Source organism: Silene latifolia, chromosome X (genome assembly GCF_048544455.1).
Source record: "Silene latifolia isolate original U9 population chromosome X, ASM4854445v1, whole genome shotgun sequence".
In the NCBI taxonomy this organism is placed as follows: Eukaryota; Viridiplantae; Streptophyta; class Magnoliopsida; order Caryophyllales; family Caryophyllaceae; genus Silene; species Silene latifolia.
This window is the reverse complement of record NC_133537.1, coordinates 169245669-169270375: the sequence shown is the minus strand read 5'-3', so window position 1 is coordinate 169270375 and position 24707 is coordinate 169245669. Positions and strand designations below refer to the sequence as shown.

Genomic DNA, 24707 nt, shown 5'->3' with positions numbered 1-24707 from the left:
TCTCAAGTAGGTATAATCCCTTTTACCTTTGCTTAATTATTGTTAATTACATCACTTGTTCATCATGTTTTGCTTTGTTAGTATGATTGACAACCTTATTAGCATGTTAAACTTGATCATGAGTGAGTAGTCTCTTAGCTAGGGTTAATGGGGAATTAGGGGAATCAATCATGGGATTAAATCTATGCTTAAATTAATATGCTTTCATAATTGAATGCGTGCTTGTTGTGATTTCAACTTATGCAGATGTTATGTTTGATGAAATGCTAAACTATGAAACCTTGCATTTTGTACCCATCTCTTATCTTTTCAATGAGACTTGTAAGATATAAGCCAACTCAAGCCTTGTTAGACCATGCATAGAGTTAAATAGGAAGAGACTAAGTCGACTTGTAGGTGTTGTAAAGTCTTGATCGACTTGGCTCTGGGACCTAAACCTTCCTAGGAATTGTAAGATATACACTAACTCGATTCCATCACAACAATAAGTTGCTTGCATCTATTTGAGAACATGTTTGTATGATCTATTTCCATGATTCGCTTATGAACCCATGACACTCTAGTGCCTTTAATCAATTGTTTACAAACCCCTTTAATTGCTTTGCTTTGTTTCCCTTAATTTACATTCATCTTGTTGATTAGTTTAGATTACATCTCATCTCAACCCAAAATTGTGACACCCTAAGACATACAATACTTGCAATTGAAATCCTAAATCAATACCCGTCCCTTGGGATCCGACCTTTACTTACCACTCCACTAAAGAGTAGTTTGTAGAGTTAGAAATATTGTTTTGGTTGATAGCTTTAACGACGAGCATAATATAAATATCGAACCAATGGCTTTACGCGAAGGACATCTTACTTTTGTAATTGGAAAACCCGGCCAATGTAGGGGGCAAGAATAAAAGTCGATGCGAGCTGGGAAAGAAACTTTGATGCTGCTTGCGGATGGGTGGCATACAATAACTTGGGGATGAAGATTTTTAGAGGTAGGAGTAAACTGAGAGCGGAATCGGCTTTGCAGGCGGAAGCGTTGGGAGTATGGGAGGGATTAAAATGGGCAAGAAATAGGGGAGAACTACACCTGGAGGTTGCGACGGATTGCCTAAAGCTGATCAATCAGATAGCTGGATTAGAGAAGGAAAGTCATGTTATCAAGGGAATCCTTGATGATTTAAAGAGTATCTGGGTTCAGTTTCATTGTGTAAACTTTAGTTTTATTCCTAGACATCTTAATCGAATAGCGCATGGCCTGACTCGTCAGGCCATGAGAATGTAAAAACCTTTCTTTACTGTTGCCAAAAAAAAAAATCTAGAAAGAGGTGGGAGCTTCTCTCACTAGAAACCCCACAAATATTTTTCAAGCAAAGTTTCACAATATATAATAGCTTCTTGAAAGACAACGACGTTATCCGTGATCTGCCTCTCCGAGAAAAAACCGCTTTGAGTTTTAGAGATATATCCATTTTTCGTGAGTACATTATTAGGGTGGTTATTCCCGTGCAATAGCATATTAGTTTTCGGGCTTATGTACCAAAAAAAAAAAAACAAAACAAAAATTGAGTCATAGACCAACATAAGAGTTGTACTAGGGGTGGGCATAATCCGGTCCGGACCGGAAAAATGGACCGGTCCGGATCGGAATCTAGTGGACCGGAACCGGAATAAAAAATTTCGGTCCGGTCTCCGGTCCACCATTTTCCAAGATTCCGGTCCGGTTTGGACCGGAATGCCCGGAATTATTGTTATTTTCATTTTTTTTCTTAAAATTGTATTTTTATTCCGGTCCAATCCGGTCCAACCGGTCCGATCCGGTCCAATGGACCGGAATTTTTGAACCGGAATCTGAAAAAGTGGGTAATTCCGGTCCAACCGGTCCGGTCCGGTCTCGGACCGGAATTTTTCCGATCCGGTCGCGGTCCGGAATTTTTGTAATCCGGTCCGGTCACGATCCATGAATTTTGTCGATTCCGGTTCCGGTCCAAACCGGTTTCGGTCCGGTTTTGGACCGGTGCCCACCCCACTCCTCCTCTGATCTGTGTTCCAGTTCCCATCCCATGAACAACACAAAAGAGATGCCCTAACTTAATCATCATCATGACTTGAACTTGTACTTTCCCTCACTTCCAACAAAACGCTTATTACTAATTTGATGCATAATTGCCTTGTTCCTTTAGTTAATGCAATCCAGCGTTGAAATCGCATCTTGATTTGAATCCGTAATGGCCGATTCGAGGCGGTCTCAGGTCACGGTCACCCTTGGTCGCAGTGGTCGGGTACTTTTTTCTCCCTTTTCTATAATTTAGGGTTTCCCTTATTTTCTTCCTTTTTATAATTTCATCTATGATAGGAGTATTTATTTTTAAATTGTAGTTGCAGTGCTCCGTATTAGATTACATGTAGCTCTTGTTGAAGTTTAGAATACATTGAGGGGATGAATAATGGAAATGAGTTAAAAAGAGGGCCACCCTTCTTAATGCTATTCTCCGCCAAGCACGCTTAAATGCAGGAACGTAGTTTCCGTACTGCTAACCTAATCAAACGCCTTCCCCACAAAAATGACATTCATCCATTCCCCTTCCTTCCGTTCCATCCCCTCCAACCCCCTCCCTCTTCTAAAGGTGGGATTTCCGGACATGGATGTCTATTGGTTTGATCTTGAATAATTGATTGTGAGTATATGTAGGTTGTAAAAAGGACTGGAAGGTTGACGGATGAGGTCCATAATGGCAGGCCTATTGGAGGAAGCAAGCGTTCCATCAGAGATAGACTTGGCGGTACTTCCCAAGATAGAGGCGAATCTTATAACAAGCGGTGTGTATGTCTTCTTGTGCTGTTTCATACAGCTTGTGGTCTGAAATGCTCTCTTTAATTTAATTAGAGATTTCTTCTTCCCTTCGTTCAGAGGCACAAACTACAGATGTCTATTTTTCAGCTTTTACCGAGAAGTGGTGCTGGGTTATTTGTTTTTTAATCCGTTGATTTCTTGTGTTCATGTCTTCAGGAGTTTATCGTATCTTATTTATTGATGGGAGTTACTTTATATTATCTGGCTCTGATATTCTCTGTTTCACAATACCAGGCAGCGTGGAGAGAGCACAAGTAACTCTATTGGTATAGACCCTCAACTCTGTTTTACATTTTGTACTACTTGATTTCTTAACTTAGGTTTCCTTCTACTAACCATGGCGTCTTTGAAACATTAAGATTTGTGTCTTAGTAAAGACGACCTTCGATTCAAACTAATGCAAAAACAAACTGGCGGGAAATCTCGGAAGAGGAAGCCACTGCGTAATGTTGACCTCCGAGAAAAACTGTCAAGTAAGACTTCCCGGCCTTCTGCAGATAGTATGTCAATGCGGCCTTCTGCAGATAGTATGTCAATGCGGCCTCCTGAATCCGCTGCTAGTACACGACATCCTGTTGACCCCAGGGTTGCTGGAATGACAAAGCATCCTGTACTTGACTCCAGGGATACTAGCATATTGGGCCGATTTCCTCCCTCAAGACACCCAAGTGAATTATCTGCTATTCCTCCTCGAAGTTATCCTTCCTCAACTTTAGAAAATGTGAGACGCAGATCGCCAGAAAATTTGAGACAGAGCTCACCAGAGATTTTAAGACGAAGATCTCCAGAGGACTTGTGGCGAAGATCTCCCCAAATTTTGAGACCAAGATCTCCAGAGAGGCTTCTTCCCCCATCTGCTTCTAGGGGTCTCTCTCCTCAAAGAAGTAGAGAAGAGTTGCTGAGAAGACCACTTCTCAGATCCTATGATGATGGAAGATCAGCTTCATATTTAAGAATCAGTCCAACAAGAGCTGTCCGATCATCTCCTTATCTGACTCAGTCTTTTGTGCCTGCTCCTGCTGTAAATTCTGTGATGCCAGTTTCTCATTATGCTCAAGCTAGTGGAATACTGCCGAAGGTACCATCTTCAGTATGAATTAAATATCCTTTGTTTACCTCAATATGTGCTTAAAGATTGTTGCTGTATTTGGTATTGGGTCTTACTCTTAGCGTCTGTCCTAATTATAAATGGCAACTCTTTGTATATATTACTCTGTATATTTTAAAATCGGTTATATAGCTCGCTAAATGTTGAGTTAACTTTTCTGCTTCTTGTTTCCTGTTGGTTGTTACTGGTGAGGGGAGTTGCTACAAATTTTGCGGCTGCCTTGTCATGAACTCATGATAGATGCCGATAATCTTATTAACTTAAACCAAGTATAATTCTGTTTAGATGTCAGCTCAGGCGTCGGTGATTTTTAATCAGAAACGTATATGGTGTATAAAGAGCTAATGGCTATTCATATGGTTGCTTTTCTTCGGTTAACGATTTTCAGCTACTATGTGATTTTTTAACTGTAGATTTTTTCCCCATATGGTTGTTTGCCGTTTCTTTATTTTGATTGTTTTCTGCTATGAAGCGGCCTGTTTTCATCATAGATTGTCTCACACATCTGCCCTTTCACAATAAGATGAAAGGATTGTAGTAGGAACCAAAGAGTGTATCAATGGTCAATCTTGTCATTTCAGCGCCTTTTGCCCATGATTGCAAATTACATAAAATCTGTCGATCAAACACTTGAACGCTTAGGGGTAAATCACGTGGGAAATTTTACTGAAGTTTTATGTTGAATTATGAAAGATTACGATTCACCTTAACCATTGACTTTAAAAAAGTCTACCGGAGTGTGGAAATATCAAGGATATGGTTGATAGTTGCCACTTTGTTTTTGTACTTTGTGTATCAATGACTTGCTGAGTAAAGTACTGCTATTGTTGAAATGATTGTCCGTCTAGTGATTAGAGCTCAAGTGTTCAGCTAGTTTGGCTTGGGGGAGTTTCTTTGTAAGAAGACTCTAAATAAATTATAGTAATTTGTAAGAGTCTGGTTATTGAGTTCTGTGGATCATGCTTGAAGTTTAAAAAGTTAACTTTGGTCTTGTGCAAGAATCTTTCTTAGTTGATACCCTCATTTACTTGTGTGTTTCTAATTTTTTGGGACTTTCTTGTATCTTTGCAGGCTGATATACCCCCTACTGTTGATAGTTTACTCCAGTCTTTGGGCTTGGAGAAGTACGCTATTTATTTCAAGGCTGAGGAGGTGTGTTTATCATGTTTTCATTTTTAAATCCTAATTGGCTGATACTTGAATATATTAAGTAATTGTGAGATGAATTTTATTTAGCATTACTTTAACCTTAGCATTTGAGATGGGGAAAATGATACTAGGATCAGAAACATAGTTGGGGCCTTGAGGGTGGGAGGATTCAACGTGGAGGGAATGAATGAGGGGTTCTTCTAATTAATGTGGTCACATTTATGTTTTAGTTTTGGTTTTGGTTTTGGTTTTGGTTTTGGTTTCCTAAGGCAACATTCTGATGAGGTTGCTGTCCCCCTGTCCTTTCATCAAGTGACGTTTCCGTGGAAATTTGAGCAAGTTCTTGTACCACATAGTTCTTTTGATGATTGGATATAGTTCTTAGGTAGCATTTGAATGTCCTGGAAACTTTGAGTATGACGTAGATAGACATTGTACCTGTTTTTGTTTAAAGTATTGTCATGGTCAAATAATTTGTGCTTTTGAGAGGAAAGCCTTCAAGATTTCTACAGACTGAGTGAAAAAATGTATAGGTTGAAGTAGTGTTGTACTCTTTATGTGTTGACTTCTCTTTATTTATGCAATCAATCCACTCTCCATTTTCCCCCTGTCTATACGTCGTCCAGAGTTAGGTTTCCATCTTGGGGATGCATAGCCGTGTTATCAACTATGGGTGGAAATTCGCACTGCGACAGAGTGATAAAGGTTTTTAATGTTACCACAATCTCATTTAGAGACAGGTATAGGGCACATTTACGGCACAGACCAACATCAGGCTGCAACAACGAATTTCGTGATCAAAACTCAAACTGGGTTTTAATACCGTGTTTGTAGCACCATAGAATTGCTCACGCAATGATGTAATATTCCCATTTTCATAACCCTCACTTTATCCTCAAAAGCGTCATAATAATCCTCTTATGCACATCCGATTGTCCTTTGGGTTGGCTCTCACGCTCACTCTTTTGCCTAAGTGTTTCTTGTTTGAAATGAAGAGAACACTCAATTCAGTGGAAACTTTATTTGGACGTTTACACACCTCATATCTACTAATGCCTCGAGGTATTTGATGATTTCCATCCAATATTCTACACTTCAAATATTCTGGAAAATAGGTGAACCAGTTAGGCTATCCCATGTTTGTACATCCAAAATACCTCTGGGCTTGGCTAACATTCCCAAACTGGTGCATAAGTAGTATATAACCTTGGTTTACTGTCTTTATTTATGGATTATTTTTAGGGTTGTTTCACATGAATAATCCAAACTAAGCCTCCCCTTCTCATAATAATATGAACAACGTTTTAACTCATAATAAACCTAATTTTAACTATGATGTTCTCAAATTAGACTCGATGACCTGCTACCTGTTAATCAGGTTATAAAAAAAACCAGGAAAAAATATTATTACTGCTTTTATTACTAATCAACCCAACCTCCTCTCTAATCCCACCACCAGCGAGCTCCATCACCGACACGAACACCGCACTTCACCATCACCATTGACACCGCGAGTCCACCACCAACACTCACCTATTCTCCTCTTTCCGACTACTCATAGCCACCGACACCACCTTTTCAACCACCAACAAGTGGACACAACCCTCCAAAAACCACTTTCCGACCTAGATCTACACCTCCTTTTCAACCACCAACAAGTGGTTCATAGAAGTTTGGTAATGGTTTCAAAAGAGTAGGGATGTTCTTGGTTGGTTGTTTGGTGAATTAAAGAATACTGGGTAGATTCTGTCATATGGATAGTGTACAATTTTGTGAAGATTTGATAAATTGAGGAGGAAGTTGGTGCATTGAAATTAGGTTTTAGGGTTGGGCGATTTAGATTGAAGGATGATGAAGAGCTTTTATTTGGTACTCGATTTTGTAACTCTCTTTTTTTCCATCGTCTTAGTATTAACTAGTTTTGTATCCGGTGTAAATCGTTTTTGTCTTAGGATGTTAGTTTACTCTTCGCCTTTCATATGCTGGCAAGTGGCAACACAATACATCCCTCTGCCCCATGAGCACAATTATATATAGTGAAATCAGACCTTGATTCCATAGACAATAGATACGTTTTTCAAGGCTTTCTTTTGTTTTTCCTGTGAATATGAATGAGATGCAACTTGAGGTAAAATTGACAGTGCCAAAAATCAGTGAATAAGATTCTCTTCAGAAATGAAGTGATTCAAGAGACGACATCAATAATTTATAGCAGGAGCTGATGTCTTATCTCAAGCAATCGTGCCCACCTCAAAACGCCTTTGAAAACTATCAATGGTCCGGCACTTCAAATGAGGAAACAAACAGACCACGGAAATCTACTACAAATAACAGATTGCATCGTTTTAATTGAGGTTTGATTGTTTGATGCTTTGGTCAGACAAGTGTGGTGTTGGTGTTGGTGATAGTGCCGGTGTTGGTGTGGTAGTGGCAGCAAGTGGGTGGTGGTTGGTTATGGAGGACTGAAGGAGGTAAGGGATGGAGAATTAATGGAGAATGATAAATGAAAAAGAAAGAAGGGGAGAAGAAGAAATAATTCTTGGAAGAAGAAGATTGAAGAAAAAAGCAAGTTAATAGATGAGGAAGTAGAAGAAATTTAAAAAACAAAAAAAACCAAAAAAAAAACCTACAGTCTACTGCCTAGAGCTCACCTGCTATTTCAGGTCAAATTTGGGACGAGTTCAATACAAGATAATGATGTAATTCAGATTTTTCTGAGTTAAACAATAGTATGGATTAATATGAGAAGGGGAGGCTTAATATGGATTATTCCCATGAAATAACCCTTATTTTTAAGGCCTTGTGCTTAGTAATAGCGTTTTAGATACCGTGCTTTACAATTTTATGCATCTCTGAAGACCTCCTTGTAGGGTTTGTGCTTTGTAGTAAATATGCAAAGTATAACCTTGGTTCACAGCTTTTGTGGGTTTATTCTAGGATCCTGAGTTCAGTTATGAGTTACCCTGTTTATTCATCTCCAGAGATCCCATGGTATGATGTGTGCTCAGTATTTTATGGAAATCAATGTGTTGTCGTTACAATAAACATGTCTTAACAGCATTGTGATCTCTGTGACACAAATATTGTACTCTATAGTATGGTGATGAGCTTTATGTCCTCTTACTGGGTTCAGGAATGTTAAAAAAATAACATCACTCGTAGAAAGCTTGTGCTTGTACAAAAGGTGAGTCGAAACAATGTCCACCTGTTGACAAGTGCCATTAGTTAAGCCAAGAATTTCAGATTTAGGATTCATCCTATTTCTATGTGCTGCTACACTCTTTTCCCTTTCATTACTTGTAGAAGGCCTGTGTTTTTTTATGCTGATTATATCTTTGTTTCTAATTGTGACGGGAACAGGTAGACATGAACGCATTAAGGCAGTTGGGTGACAGTGATTTGAAAGACTTGGGCATACCTATGGTAATTAATACGAATTTCTTCAATTTGTTCTTCTCATTTTCTTCTTTATGCTTCTCTCTGTTTCAAAAGTTCTTCACTAGATTCTCTATACTATAGCTCTCTGTGTCTGGTTTGCTGGCTACATACTGTAAATTTCAAATGTGCCCTTTTTCCTCATATTGGAACCTGTTGATGCGACATAACCTTCTGAGCTGAATGATAAAATGTGTGTGAATTTCAATTGAGCTGAATGATAAATACAAGTAACTGACGCTAATGTACTGAGTCTTGTATGAGACAATCCCATATGCAAGAACAACCCAATTCCTAACTTATTCCTCATTTACTCGTCGGGTTGATGGGTTAGCCGGTCTCACATAACTCGCATGTGAGATTATCTTATATATCATGATTTGTGAAACTTGGTGCAACCCTGTATACCGAGTAGTACCCAACATTACAAATTACTACTCCGGAATTACCAGTTGTAACGCCAACGCCTTATACAAAGCAGTACACGTTAATACTAGTTGTTAATCTTGTTGTAATGCTATGGCTCTTCTGTTACAGGGGCCTAGGAAGAAGATTCTCCAAGCTGTGATGCCTCGTGCCCGACGTCAGCTGTGAGATTATATTCTTGTGAAGATATAGAAGGAACCCTGCTTTTATTGTAGCATGTCAAGTTCCTCGACTGTGGATGACATTGATATAGTGAACTCTTGGGTTTAAAACCTAGTGAGCCTTAAAACGATGAATACAAATATTGAGGGGAAGTCATGGGTTTGTATGGTAAATTTGAAGGCTGCCATGTTTTTGCAACAAGGAGAGATGCTCATGAATGTCATCTAGAGAAAAGTCTGCGAAATTCGCATCTTTAATGAATGATCAGTCTTGATTTCTGAACTGGTTGTCACAGACTGACACCGTTGGTTTTGTGCTGGTAGATGATATCTGAAAATGCGATTACGACGATCTTCGAACTCTTTAAAGCTGTCATGAGATCCAAATTTAGTCTGAATAACACAACTAAAACATGACGCAAAACTCGTAGACGAAACACAACATGAACTTGACCTGAGCTTGATTGACAATAATTGGCCCGACTTGAAAGGTCCTGATCAGAAAATAACTCGATCTAAAATGACAATGACCTGAGCTTGATTGACCATAAAATGACCTAAACTCGCAGACCCTCCTAATCCTCCCTGACTCGCTCAGACTCCTTCCCTATCGCCCTCTCCTTTGCCTCCCTGCACACTCGACACCCACCGCCACTCTCCTTTGCCTCCATGAACGTCGATCACCGGACGATCGATCTCCGCCCCTCGCCCCCTACCACCACTACCAAAATTATACGATACAGTTTTATTATACGTACCCGATATGCTATACGAATTTAATTGTACGGATTTCCGGATATCCGATACGAATTTTCGGATATCAGATACGGTAGAACCGTATCGGATAAGGATCGGCAAAATATGAAACCGGATATACGGTATCCGATACGGTTGCCTTTTTTCTAGAATAAAATATTAAAATATATACATAAATCACAAAATATCCAATAGGTTAGTTATTATAATTTTTTAAAACACTTTTAAATTGCTAAAGAACCAACCATACATAGAAAAGAAAAAAAAATATATTAAATTATATAAGTGAGGCTGAAAACCGGATATACGGAAAAACCGGATATATACTAAAGGGATATACTACATGGTACCCCTCAATTTTTCGACTTTCTACATGGTACCCTACACTTATTAAAACATACATGGTACCCCTAATTGTTGTCATTATCACTAAGTGTACCCCTAAACTTTATTTTCAGTCAATTAAACTTAGTTTTAGGAGTTAAATGATCACTTGGACGCGTAACCAAGCTTGGCGTTTATCATCCCATGACATAAGGACTCTATTAGGCTCAATATCATCTTTAGACGTGATAATTTGGCAAGGAATCAATAAATTTTTCGTCAAAAACTTTTTAGCCCATATATATCAATAAATATTAGGATCGAGATGGATATTGAGTCCAATAGAGTCCTTATGTCATGGGATAATAAATGACAAGTTTGGTTACGCGTCCAAGTCATTACCTAACGCCTAAAACTGAGTTTAATTGATGAAAAATAAAGTTTAGGGGTACACTTAGGGATAATGACAACAATTAGGGGTACCATGTATGTTTTAAAAAGTGTAGGGATACCATGTAGAAAGTCGAAAAATAGAGGGGTACCATGTAGAATATCCCTATACTAAAAAAAGGAGATTTAAAAAACCGGATATCCGATACAGTTTCTAATTTCATTAATTACATTTCCTTAATTTGATATTAAAATTGATGTAAAATTAATGAAGTTACTGTTATTACTTGATTAATAAGAAAACCGGGATCCATTGGGTAATTTGGTCTGAATTTGATTAATTTGGGTTGTGCTAATCCACTCAGCAAAGTAAATGACTTTTATTACTCCCTCCTAGTCGTTCATTTATTCCCTCTTTCCTTTTTTTATGATAGTTAAATTTTCTTCCCTCTTTTTTTTTTGGAAAGGTTTGTGTGGTCCAAATTCATTTGCATGTGGGGTTGAGTGTTTTGTGTGGCCTAAAATCATTTCTTCATTTTTTGTGCAAAATAAAAGGGGAAGAAATAAGCGATTAGAAGGGAGTATGTATTTATGGGACGTTCCAATGCACCACTGGTCAAGCACATGTGAGTCGTGCTATGGTGAACTTGGGCACAAACTTTCTATTAAAACATTGGCATTGACACCTAGGTTGCACGGACACGCCTAGTTTTGAGCGTTCTTGTGTCGGACACCGACACTCGTAGGACACGCCTGAAAACGTTCTGGACACGCCTTGAACCGTGTCCCCAGTTTTTATGTTAAAAGAAAACGTGTCGGACACGGTCCAACATGGTTGGACACGGCCCGTGTCCGCTGGACACACCAAATAAGCAGCTTTGAAATCAAAATCTCACTTTATCAGTTATCAAGACATCTCACTTTTCCATTTTCCTCTTACATCTCACTTATCCCTTTTTTTCTCTTGCATTGCGACGCCTTCCCGCCTCCCCTCGCCTCAGTCCGGCCGCCGTGAGCCTCCCTTTTCGTTATAATGATTATTATTGTTGTTGTTATTAAATTTGGGGATTTTAAATTTGGTGATTGTTGATTTTTCGGAAGCTAGGATTTGTATGATTTAGGGATAATTTTCAGAAGCGAATAACTGTATTGTTATTTCCACTTATTGAAAAAAGTTTAATGAATAATTACAATAGTGCAAAGGATGATCCGTGAACTCCTTTTTTTTAGCTTTTGGTGAGCATTGTTTGTCCAACTTATTTCTGGTGCCTTTTAATGTTAATATATTTTGCGAAAAATATTCGGTTTGATGACTATGGTGAATAGTATTGTAAGACTCGAATTTTGGTTTGTAATTTGAAACCTTTGATACTTTTTATTTAATTTTGTAAAACTTGAATGCTTATTTATGTAGATACCCAGTATCTGCTGAGACTTCAACAAACACCCGATGATTATCGGACTATAACATGCTTTGGAATCGCGGCGTTTGATCGACAGTTTGTGTACAACTTTACGTCGGAAAACTTAAAACGATTTCGAAAACAAAATATTTCAAAACATTTCAAAAATACCCGGAGTGTTTAATGCGCGACGACGGGGTCGCAATGACACTAACTAGAGTCAAAACCGACACCGGACCAAAAACCGACTCAAAATTCAAATCCCGACTCCAACAACGAGTCAAACCGAGTCAACCACAAAAAACAAACATTCAAAACCTTCTATGCTAAGATTTCCCGAATTTATGTATGGTCAAGTACCAAACATATGACTACAAATCCTAGGATAGAACAAATCATGATTGCTCTTGTGTGAAAGCGACAAGACAACTCGAAGACCCGCGACGTGGCTCGCGCCTCTTTGAGCAGCCCAGGTGGCCACGTCGCTCAAAACTCACACAACCACTCATTTTCCTATAAATACTCCTCAAATGCCCCCATTTGAGAATTCACGCAAGTGTCCGCCTCCTCTTTTCTCCCTTAAAATTCTCGACTCGACTTCTTAAGTCACAATCCGACGCGTATTTACGACCTACCGATCGTAAATACAAGCCTTACACATTGTTTGGTACCGTCATCGTGCATTAAATCACTTGACCGACCACTTCGACCACTACACCGTCACTAATCTTAAAACACTCTTTTTACTTACCAAAACGGTTTTAAACCGAGTTTTTTCCGACCAAACGAGTTGTTACACTTACGTCGGTCACTCGCCATAACCAAACATGTAAGTATGAGGGTGTAAAAATCCTTCTTTTATCATGTTTTTATTTGTTTCATGACTATAACATGCTAAAATATGCATAACATGAACCAAAACATGGAATAAACGAGCCAAAACTGATTTTTGGCCTGAGACAGAAGCCCCTTGGTTCGCCGACTTGTCCGCGCCTCAATGGGGTGTCCAGGTCAGAACTCAACCGTGTTTGTTCTCGTCATTTCCCTTTAATTCATTTTCATATTTACAATCGGTTTTTACCATTTCAAATATCTTCAAACCCCTTTTATTTTATTTCATTTGTTTGAACCATAAAACATTTTTCACCCTTGGTTCCTCATACCATGACGGCCAAATCCGTGTTTCGGTGATAATATTTGGTTAATAACATTTAAAAGGTATTTTAAAGCCTTTTATTTTATTTTTGGGAGGTATTTTAAAGCCTTTCATTATTTCTTTACATTTTCAAAACAAGCATATTAGTCACCAACACAAAGTCATCATTGGTTCTACATACCATGCCGGATTTTAACCCGGGTACGATGATGAGTATCGACTAATTACATTCAAGTGAACTTAAGACAATTAGTTCATAATTGCTTTCAAAACTATTCATGTCAAGTTTGTCAAGTCGAACCCGACACGAATATCGTCAAAATAATGATGATTATTCGAGTCTAGTTCTTCAAACCAACAAACGCGGTCTAAACGATCCTTTCAAATCAAATCGGGTTCAAATACCCATTTTTCAACACGTTTTACAACGTTTTCTAAATGGCCAGAATACGGCATATAACCGTAGGTTGACCCGCGCCTAAAACAGGCCTTTCCATTCTCATTTTCAAAACCAGGGGAGGCCCCTTGTACCGCCGGCTGGCTCGCGCCTCATGTAGCCGTCTGGTACAAGGCATGTTCCCTTTCCAGCACTCGTCTAGGACGATCCCGACTCCGGTTAGTCCGGATATAGGACGGATCAGATGACTATTTGCTTATTCAAAATCATATTTGCAAAATGTCTTACTAAGATAAATGGATCACGTTATGCACCATAAACCTAATTCGGTAAATGGATGTTTAATTTCCGTCTTGCATGCAAATCAATCATTAATCCAACTCGACATCTTATACTTGATACTTGGATTAAATCAACCGACTTAGAAAGCTCTCACATGTTAGGTTTAAATTATTGGATGCGCATTCATGCATTTAAACCGTTTTATCAACTTTTGCATTCAACCAACCAAGATCGATCAAGTAGAGGCGCTACATGGCATGGATTGGGTGTCGATTAAAGGGCTTCCCAATACGTACCTTCACCTCTTACTCAGAAACTTTGGATAGTGGACGACCTTATCCAGGGCGTACGAGAGTCATTCTAGAGATAGGATGCTAAAGAGGGACGATTTCCTTATCTTTAGTACCTATGTCAAACGCTGCTTTGTGCTTCGATTTGACCGAGGTATAAAGTGGATTTCGAACGGGTTCCAAGCATCCCACAAATGCTTGGTGGCGACTCCGAACATCTCTAATCGTTTCGAGACCCTTACCGAGACGAAACCGACCGATCTAAAACGATCCGGTCGAAAGCATTTTTACGCCGCCGAGCGTGGCTTTCAAAAAGACCGTTGCACGTCCACAGATCGAAGTGGGCTCGCAGGTGGGCCATGTCCACAATTTAAATTTGGGTTTGTAAATTGGAAATTTGTAGCTTTTAAGACATGTTGATTTTAATGTATAAGACATTAATATTGGTTGTCATTTTACGATTTTGTGGCTTTAAAATGTTTAAATGACCAAAGTTTAGATATTGGTTATAATGTTCTTCAAATTCTCTTTATTTTAATATGTATATTGATTTTTTTTTTGCCGTATCCTGAAAATTTTGAAGTGCCACCATGTCCGTTTTCGTGCAACCTAGATTGGCACAACATACAATTCATAATATACCGTACCATACTGAACCATGTCAATCTTATATCGTGCCAAAATAAAAGCCCTGAGCCATGCTAAGTTGAACGGCCCGCATGCCCTAATTCCATCACTACCCATTCCTTGAAATCTTGAATCCTGATATTCTTCTCCTGCTCCTCTTCCTCCCTAACACGAAAAGTTGAATCCTCACAAAATTAAACAACATAGGCCATTACCCGGGCGACTTTCTTCGGTATGATCTCGAACTAAATTGATCTTATTTCTAATTCATATCCCATTTTCAGCCCTAATTATTTTCAACTTTTCAATTACATTTGATGGGCACTTGTCGTTTCTTCTTAATTTCTGTCCTTTTTTTTTCCTGCTGGGTTGTGTCAATATATTGGAGTGATTCATTATTTCTAATTTCTAATTTCTAATAGCTGTTAATATTCTATGTCCATATAGCTTGATCTTTGCTCAATTTAATCCAACTTTGTGCATTGTATTTAGCTTATTTATAACGTTTTATGCTTGTTTTGTTTGAAAATGAAGTGGGTTTTGGTTGAATGAGACACTTAATTCGTAAAAAATGGTGTAAAAATCTGATTTTGATGACAGTAGCCAACAAAAGTATCAATATTTTGTGTTCATGTCTTTGATAATTTTTGTATCAGGACACTAAAGTTTTCAGTTTAGCTTATTAAGTTGAGGTATCGAGTGCTCGAGGAAGGGTATATACAAACCAAGAACATCCCTTGAAAAGTTAAGGTAGCCCTAGTGAGTCAGCCGGTTTTTGAGGTGCCACCATTGCCCAAAAAGAGCAGAAAGCTATTAGTTGCTGATTGTAATCAATGATAATTTTACAGTCTCAGTCCAAGTATCTTCTCCAGCTCCTTACAAGTCGCCTTCATAAGTGAGACCTTTTGCTCTCCTCGTCAATTATTGCACTATATATGTACAGTGTCATTTTTCCGTTTGCCAACTCAATGTGAATTTTTGAATTGTTCACTGACTGTGTTGCTGCAATTCCTCTTGTTTAATTTCAAATTTTTCTTGTTTGGGAACCTGGAATTAGAATTGAAATCTAGAATTTAGTTAATTCCAATGTTTGGGAAACCCTATCATTTGGAAATGGAATTGCGTCAATTCATCTCCAATGCCAAGTTAGTTCAAAATGTGTTCCTCTCAAATTCCAACTCCACACTAGTCGTTTCAAATTTTCAATTACTACCCCTATTCACTCGCCCTAGACCTGTCTAATGGGTTGGTGGGACACGTTTGGGTTTGCTCCATTTGACTTTGTGCGGCCTTGAGGACCACAGGTTGACCATATACTCCCTCCTATTCACCATTTTCTTCCTCTTTCCTTTTTGCACAAGAAATAAGAAATTGAATTTGGACCACATAAAACACACTACCCCACATGTTATTGAATTTGGACCACACAAATCAACCCAAAAAAGGAAATAGGGAAGAAAACGTGAATAATCCGTAAAAGGAAATAGGGAAGAAAATGGTGAATAGGAGGGAGTATTTCTTTATTTATATATTACTTCTTTTTAGATATAATTTTATGAGACTTCTTATATAACAACAACAACATCATAGCCTTAATCCCAAAATGATTTGGGGTTGACTGACATGAATCATCCTTTAGAACCGTCCATGGGTGAACACACACCTCAAAAATGCGAAAAAATAGAAAAGAAAAAGTGAAAAACAAAAGGGGAGTGAAACATAATATAAAAGCCAGGTAAACTTATAGGTTTTAAAATCGAAGTCCGGATTTCTTTTAACAAAACTTAGCATTTAAATCGAGAATAAAGATTAAAACGATTTTGAAAACCGAAGTAAAACATAAGGGTCCAGAATACCTTAAAAGTGAACCAAGTATTAATATATAAGAAATAATATATATGAAAGTTGTTGGTAAAAAGGTGTAATAAATCCGAAAAGAACAAATAAACTTTAAAAATTAAATAAAAACATTAAATATATCAAATAAAGTCAAATACTAAAAATCCACATGTATCATTGCCCTCCATTGTGCCCTCTGCATCACCATTCCCTTATCAAGTCCGAGGAATCTCATATCGTGCTGTATCAGCCATGTCTGTTTTGGTCTCCCTCTACACCGAGCAACCTTTTATGTTCCCCAAGTCTCCAGCCTCCTAACTGGTGCGTCCATAGGTCTCCTTCTCACATGGCCAAACCATCTTAGTCAGTTTTCCATCATCTTGTCCTCTATTGGCGCCACTTTCACCTTTTCCCTAATCACCTCATTCCTTAATATAACAAAACGCAAAATATTTTTTGACCTGTATATCTTGAGGAACTGATTGTGCCATATTTTGTTGTTCGACTACTTTTGTGTTAATTGTAGTCTTGACAAAGGAGTTGAGCTGGACTGTCAGTGGATTGAGTTTGATGATGTGCGATTCAATGTCCAGGTGATATGTTTATCCTTTATAATTGCCTGATGTTTAACAGCTTAAGTAAGATACCTTTGAACTGAAATATGGGGGTAACTCACAACCAGGATCCATGCCTTTTCTAGGATTGCAGTTTTCTTTGGCACTGAACGTCTTCATGTGTTTCCACCTAATTTTACTTTTTAATGGTCTAGGCTTCTGCTAAAAATCCACATATCTTGCTGCTGTCTGTATCATTACCATCACCATCTCCAGGAGCAATGTTTATTGGAGGACTACCTTCTGGGGCCATTGAGGCTATAAAAGCTGCTTATGGGACAGTTGTACATATTCTCGATCCTCCTAAAGATGGTTTTAACCTCACTATGAAGCTGAACTACACAAAGCTTTCTCCAGATGAAGGTCTTCTTTCTAAGGTCATTGGGATCTTGCTGTGGCTAGCTAAATCATATGCATGTCATTATCTTTTATGCATTCCTTGGTAATCTTGATATGGTTAATGGTACTTTTTTTAATTAAGTGCTCTTTTCTCTGTGTGTTTCTGTTGTAGTTCAGACTTCTAGAATGTCTATAGTAGTTATTTCATTATGTTTATGACTGTTAGACATTCTATTGAAGCGTATGGTGTATATGACCTTTTGTTTGTTGAGTGTTTGTTTTGAATAGCTCCTCCGAGTTTTCTTGCTCTATGAAAATGTTTTCTGTCTTGCAACTTTGCACGTAATAGTTTTTGGAAATGGTAATTTAGGCAATTTGTTGCCATGCATAATCCCTGCATTGAAGATATAAATTGTGGGAAGTTAATATAGTTGCTCAATCTTTCTAGAACTATATCGAACAACAACCATTGTGTTATTTTGAACTCAGTCAGCCATTATGTCAAAGATGTCAGGTTTGACGCCTCTAAATTTGAAACTTCACCCACTTCATTGTTTACAAATACACTGCTAAATTAAATGTCTTTTAGTTATATTGTCACTGTAAGCAGTAAATGTTTCTCTGTGGGCTTAACATGCTGATTTATTACTAAGAAATTTTTTCGAACATTATATATTTGATTCGGATGATGATTCATGTTAGCCGGCCCCAAACCATGTTGGGACTATGGCCTTGTTGTTTTTGTTCTTGTTGTTATGTTTGTTGTTTAGTATACAGTCTGATAATCAATGGGAAATATACACCAAAACGTTCATAAATTTTTTTTAAAAAGGCAAGAAAGTGAAACACCCTATTGTCATCACTTTGCTCCACTCAATATCATCTGCAATGATTGCATGTGAACTTCTTTAGGACCTGCGGTGGGTGGAGGGTATTGCATTTTTGCTGATATAATATTTTGTGTAAAATGCACTGATTGTATGTGGATATGAATTTGGACCTCGTGGTTGGGGTAAGGGTGTTGTTTATACATTTTTTTGTGAAAAATAAGTTTGTATTGTATTTCTTTCATCCCATTTATATTGCTCCTCTGTTATTTGGTAGTTAACTTGAACTCCTATTTTCGCAGAATATTCAATAGTTGCCACTTGCCACCACATTTTCAAAAAGAAAATATCAAAATAGCTATTTTAATTAAAACAAACGTACAAATTCGGCATTGTAACTTAAAACATATATTTGGAAAGACAAAAAGTTGAAGTTGACTGTCAAAGTCAACAAGGCACAATGTAAACATGACGTAGGTAGAATATTTATGAATGATGTGTATGAAGGGTGTTGCCTATACATATTTCGTAATGCATAGTTTGTGTCATTGTTGACATGTTTGCCTTTGAAAGGTAATAGTTTCAGGTACTACCCACTTACCGTTCAAAAAATTTGGAGAATGTGATGCTAATCTAGATGCTGTAGGAAGTGGGATTGGGAGGGAGGGTCTAGATCAGCTGCGATCATGAATTTTCCTTGTCGTGCTTTTTGTTGATAATGATTTGTGTTTATAAACAAGCAATTTGCGCAGCATCATGAAGACAATATATTACTTACCATGTCTTCACCCAAAAATTCCATGTTTACCTTCTTAATAATTTATTGATGTTGAGCATTATTAGGTAATGTCTTGGTGAACCTATTTTTACTTTGCATATATATTGTTCTTTTCTATTAAATTGTTTTTCATAGCTCTCTTCTAACAGTTATTGTGCTTGTCATCTCAGAAACTAGACAGGGGCTTTTGGAGAAGATTGCTTCTGTGCGGGAAGTGGTGCTTGGTGCACCATTAAGAGTGATATTAAAACATCTTGCTTCCAGATCTCTTGCTCCTGATATGGATCAATTAGTTTCTATAGTTCATCGGCCTAATGAGTCATTCTTCCTTATTCCGCAGGTTTGTGTTCAGATTTTTTAGATATAGGGACATTTGATTTTGCACTCGTAAAGACATGGAAAAGATATACTCCGTATACTACATGTGTATGTGTTAACACTTTCTTTTGTGGTGACAGCCAGAAAGGTTTACGGTTATATTTCCTATGAGATTCAAGGATTCTACAGACATAGTTCTTGCTACTGCTTTTTTGCAGGTGCGCATGCAAACGGTTGCCTTTTTTTCCTCGTACTAAACTCTACTTACGAAGTGATATTGACATTTGATTTTGGATTTGTTTTAGGAATTTGTGGAAGCACGACGTAGTAGTGCGCTAAATAGTGCTCCTTCTTGTCATTGGTTACCTACACCACCTCAAGAACTAGTGGGTGTTCCTGAAGAAGCATTAACGGCAAATGCTGGCTTTGTAGCCTTTGGTGATGTCTATGCTCCTGTCTACCATTTTCTCTACACTTCAAGTAACTGAACTCTAATTATGTTCGTTTAAATGCCAGTCATCTTACCACGGCATGTTGAAGGCAAAAAGCTAGACAGAACTGTATGGAATTTGTCAACATTTCACGCATATGTTAGTTACCATGTCAAGGTGATCTTTCTCATGATTAACATTCCTCTCCCTCTTGCAATCATTGGAGTATTTAGATTCCTAATTATTGTAGAGATATTTACAAAACCACTGTGAATTAAAACTCATCTGATTCTTTGCAACTATGTTACTCCGGCTCGGATATAATTGTCAGACGGATATGACACGAAGTCGGACTGTTCAATATGGCTATTTTGTGAAAAGTTTTTCAATTTTTTGGTCTAAAACGAAGTGTTGAAGTGTCGTGTTGCGTCGTAGTGTCGGACACGCTACGGGCAACCAATGTGAAGTGTTTGAGTAACACAGCTTTGCAGTTGTACCTGAACTAATATGTTAATTTATCTTCTTAGAAGATGTCCTTATGTTTTTTTGTAAAACTTGTTCCTATCACCAGTGCTCAAAGGGGTTCATGCACACTCGAATGAGACGCCGTGTGGAATCTTTGATTGAGGTATACTTTCACTCTTGCTCTCCATTTAAATTTTATGCCGTGTGGACCCTTTGTCCATTTTTGCTCGTTAACTGATCTGATCCTTAGTTTAAAAAGCGCGTCTCAGGCGCGCTTAAGCTGAAGGCCGAGTGAGGAAGTAGCCAAAACGCCTTAATGAGCCTTATAGACAAAGTGCAGTCAACGGGACACACTCCTATACGATTGCAATATGTTTTTTCTTCTAGTTCTTTGATAATCTCCTTCTCCTTGGCACATTATCCCTAGTGTTTATTCCTTCATATGTTAAATATTGCACAAAACTTATCTTAAAAGTACAATTTGTTGCAAAAACAGTGTGCTTTGTGCCCTAGCCCTCCTCCCGTTGGTGCACTTCACGCCTCTCAAAACTAAGATCTGATCTAAGAACTGTCTATAAAAAAATACTGTGCTAGCCTGCTTTGTTGATTAAAAAAATGTTTGCCTCTCAACTGTAGTACAATGATTGTGCCTGCCTCAAGGCCCTCAATGAAATTAATGAAATTGATAGGACTTTTTTCTTGAGAATGGTTTTTGCCAGGACAAATTTACATTTCCCCTAACCACCTACCCTTATATGCTTTTTAATATAAGCGATTCAGTCAATGTGTGTTTCACTTCAATTAATCATTGACGTAAGAAAAAAACTTGTTTTAGAGGGTTTAATTTTAATTTCTTTCCTGATTTTAAGCTTGAAGGAATATAGTTTAACCCAGAAAACATGGTAGAACCTGAAACCCTGATGTTTGCTTCTCTCCCTTTTTCTTACTCACTTCAGTGAGTTCTGTCATTGCTGATCAATTGATTTCCATTCTTTTTCAGGCACTTGATCGCGCTAAATCAGATCCAGAGAAAACGAAGAAAGTTGGCACCAAAACATCCTCCAAGAGACTGGTTAGCTACCAATGTTTTCTGCATATAACATATAAGTACTACTCTCTGCTATTCGAGTTCTGCATGATATCCACTTAACCCACATATGTCTAACGTACTAGAGCCTCAAGGAATCTCGAAGCAATTCAAATTCAAAGGCTTCTTGGAAATGATTAGTGTGAAAATTTAGAGGTAATCCTATGTTAACATTTGCATCAAGTCACATTCTTTCTGAAACCTTTGTACCTAATTGGAATGTTCATTTTGTGTGTTGATGACTCAGATGGATGCAATTCTTGGGTCAGAATAGAGTTGGGTTTATGCCTTGTCGTGATCTTGTAGGACTTGAATGTCTATTACGCCCTATAGATATACCGGCTCAGGGAAGTCAGCACCCTGAATAAAAAACGAGTAAGAAGGAATGTCTATTTGCCCTGAGATGCATGCTTTTAGTAGTAGCCGGCAGAATTTAGATTGTATCTTCATGACAGTGAAAACCGTCCATTGTAAAATCAACTGAATTCTTAGGTTGAAGATGCACCCTTTTTTTTTTGTCTAGAATTTATACCATCAGTCTCTACTTGAAAGTTCGTTCACTCTGTTTTTGGCCCATACAAGTTCGAAAAATTACTCTGTAATTGACTATTGGGTCCCTAGAATGCAGAAGCAAACTCGGCCACAAATTCGAACATTGATCTCACTTCTTTGAGGTTTGTTGGCAACTAAATATCTAAGTCCCAATTGTTTGTGTTTGTTAAGTTGTCAGACTCATGGCATGGCATGTCAGCAAACCTTCCTGGCCGGGCCCTGTTACTCTTATACTCATCCTCCACCCAACAATAATGTTCATATATATTCAAGTCAAATTTTAACTGAATCAAATACTAAAATTTTGTCTAATTAAACTGAGGATGAAGTAGTCTTTTGCGAGGTCCCGGGTTCGACTCCCTGAATGGGCAATATGCAATATGCGGTTATTGCACGAGGATTTTCGGGGTCTGTTAAAAGAGAGTGTCGGCTTACCGTGCTGTTGCGTATCTCTTGGGGTTTGGTATCTCAAAGGTGTATCGGCCTAGGCTGCTAATGAGAGATGTTCTTCGTTACCAAAAAAAAAGTCTCTCCTTCCTCATTTAATCTATCTTATTGATTATCCCATATTAGAGAAGAGATCTCATAAGTCCACTTAGTATATTTGAGTCCATAAGTTCTCTTGAAGGCCCTTGGATCTTGTGATTGAATGGCTGAGAATATGAGATCAAACACAAAAATGGTGTTTAATTTCACTCACTCAACCCACCCTAATTAATCACTACCCCATTAACCCACCCTAATTAAACACACTTTCTCTTATTCCTCTCATTTCTGACAACCCTCTCTCTCTATACCACTTCTTTCTCTTTTCACATTTCATTTCTCTCAATTCAAAAACCACAAAAAAAAAAACCCCTCCCTCCCACCCCGACATCACCACCAGCCCCCATTCACCCTACCACCACCACCACCACTCATCCCACCATCACGCACACACTACCACCACTCACCCCACCGCCACACCTCCATGACCACCAACACCACACCTGCCACTCCGCCACGCCGTCGCCTGCCCTAGCCTGAAAACCGCCACCAACACCACACCTTAGATCTGCCACCACCAGATCTCACCCGACACCTCCCCCTTCCTCTCCTCCCCCGCCGCCACCCCCGCCACGCCCGATCGCCCGACAACCAACTCCTTGCCGCCTCCGCACAACCGCACTCTCACTGCCGCCACCCTCCCTCCCTCCTTCCGCCGCCTCGCTCCTCTCTCCCCTTCTCCTCTTGGTTGCGGCTGCCGCCCTCTTGTTTCAAGATCTGTTTTGTGTTTATTTTTTTTTATTTTTTTTTTCGTTTTCTGAAATGGTAGTTGTGTTGTGTTTGCTACGTTGTTGTTGTTCTTGTTTTATTTATTTTTTCCGGTTTTTTTTTTTTAGATCTAGTCGTATTTGTTAGATTTTTTTGTTAGTTTTACGATTTTTGTAAGATTTATTTTTGGTTAGATTTACGTTTATTTTTTTCAGATTTACGATTTTTTGTTAGATTTGCGGTTTTAGAAATGAAAATAATTTCAGAATAAATTGTTGATTTAAATTACATTTTAAATTTTTCAGATCTATTGTCTTGTATTTTTTAAATTCGTTGTATGGAGATCAAGTGGGTTTTATTGGTTAAAAACATACTTTAATCTCGTATTGTTTTTTCATATTTACTAAAGTTATACCCTTGAAACATTAAAGTTATACTATTTACGACTAAAGTTATACCTTTAAAACATTAAAGTTACACTATTTACGACTAAAGTTATATCCTTAAAACGTTAAAGTTATACAATTTACGACTAAAGTTATACCCTTCAAACATTAAAGTTACACTTCTCATTTCGGTTTTTGTATTTACGACTAAAGTTATACCCTTTTTTCGTTTGTCATATTTACATTAGTTTTTTATAGTTTTTTTTGTTTGTTTTTTGTGTTAGTGTTTTGTGTTATAAATATGAAAATTAGACAAAAAAAAAAGATCTTGTTTTATACTTTTATATTTCATATCGTCTTATTTTATATTTTTCTTTAGATCTATTAGTTTTTTTAGTTTAGTTTTTTTTTAAAAATTATTTCGTATTTTGTGTTAGATCTATTTTATAGTTTTTAATTAGTTTGGTGGTGGTTTTTTAGATCTATTAATTTTCCAGATCTAAATTTGTCTTATTATTTTTTTTTAATTTTTAAGATCTATTTTATGTTTGAATAAATTTATACTCTTTAAGTATTAAAGTTACACTAAAAATGAAGTATACAAAAAATGCCCATTATGCTCAACTTCAATGGCAATATGTGCAACTTCAGTGGCAATATGCGTAACTTCAGTACCCATTATGCGCAACTTCAATAGCATTATGCGCAACTTCAGTGGCATTATGTACAACTTCAGTGGCAGTATGTGCAACTTCATTCTCGTCTTCTTATTGTGTTGGTTTCAAATCTGAATTTAAATTTGGACTAAAGTTACATGATTTTGGACTAAAGTTACACAAATTTGGACTAAAGTTACACAAATTTGTGGGAAATATCGGTATATCTCATCAAGAAAATTCGGATTATAACGAAATTATGAAATATGAAATTATGAGTCATAAACGAAATTGAATAAACAAAAGAATAGAGATTTGAATTAACCTCCGGTCCTAGCAATTTGGCTTAAGAACAAATATCGAGATCGATATTCTCCTAATCGTTGCACCCAAGATGCTCCGAGAAA

At 37.8% G+C, this 24707-nt stretch overlaps 2 protein-coding genes across 3 annotated transcripts; both read left to right on the top strand.

Annotated features, from left to right (window-relative positions):
- The first annotated feature begins 2059 nt into the window (after positions 1–2059).
- On the top strand, positions 2060–9408 carry LOC141623703 (uncharacterized). The gene is made up of 7 exons (XM_074439860.1): positions 2060–2278; positions 2689–2816; positions 3085–3116; positions 3210–3928; positions 5030–5110; positions 8468–8530; positions 9080–9408. The coding sequence occupies exons 1-7, from the start codon at positions 2225–2227 to the stop codon at positions 9134–9136; spliced, it is 1134 nt and encodes a 377-aa protein (XP_074295961.1). The 5' UTR covers positions 2060–2224; the 3' UTR covers positions 9137–9408.
- Positions 9409–14839: 5431 nt separating this feature from the next.
- On the top strand, positions 14840–22170 carry LOC141623702 (actin-related protein 2/3 complex subunit 2A-like). Of its 2 annotated transcripts, XM_074439858.1 has the most exons (12): positions 14840–14986; positions 15411–15649; positions 17120–17186; positions 17363–17570; positions 19322–19491; positions 19610–19687; positions 19775–19907; positions 19986–20077; positions 20472–20528; positions 21366–21437; positions 21539–21608; positions 21700–22170. In XM_074439858.1, the coding sequence occupies exons 2-11, from the start codon at positions 15588–15590 to the stop codon at positions 21587–21589; spliced, it is 990 nt and encodes a 329-aa protein (XP_074295959.1). In that variant the 5' UTR covers positions 14840–14986; positions 15411–15587; the 3' UTR covers positions 21590–21608; positions 21700–22170. The 2 variants fall into 2 exon arrangements, with proteins under 2 accessions (XP_074295959.1, XP_074295960.1); XM_074439859.1 differs by lacking the exon at positions 15411–15649.
- The last annotated feature ends 2537 nt before the right edge of the window (positions 22171–24707 follow it).

Excerpts from the sequence above, each read along its gene's own strand:
- LOC141623703 (XM_074439860.1), top strand. The coding sequence starts at position 2,225 with ATGGCCGATTCGAGGCGGTCTCAGGTCACGGTCACCCTTGGTCGCAGT. Across the intron at positions 2,279-2,688 it reads CCCTTGGTCGCAGTGGTCGG|GTTGTAAAAAGGACTGGAAG; the intron begins GTACTTTTTTCT and ends GAGTATATGTAG. Across the intron at positions 2,817-3,084 it reads GGCGAATCTTATAACAAGCG|GCAGCGTGGAGAGAGCACAA; the intron begins GTGTGTATGTCT and ends TCACAATACCAG.
- LOC141623702 (XM_074439858.1), top strand. The coding sequence starts at position 15,588 with ATGATAATTTTACAGTCTCAGTCCAAGTATCTTCTCCAGCTCCTTACA. Across the intron at positions 17,571-19,321 it reads AAAGCTTTCTCCAGATGAAG|AAACTAGACAGGGGCTTTTG; the intron begins GTCTTCTTTCTA and ends TTGTCATCTCAG. Across the intron at positions 19,492-19,609 it reads CATTCTTCCTTATTCCGCAG|CCAGAAAGGTTTACGGTTAT; the intron begins GTTTGTGTTCAG and ends TTGTGGTGACAG.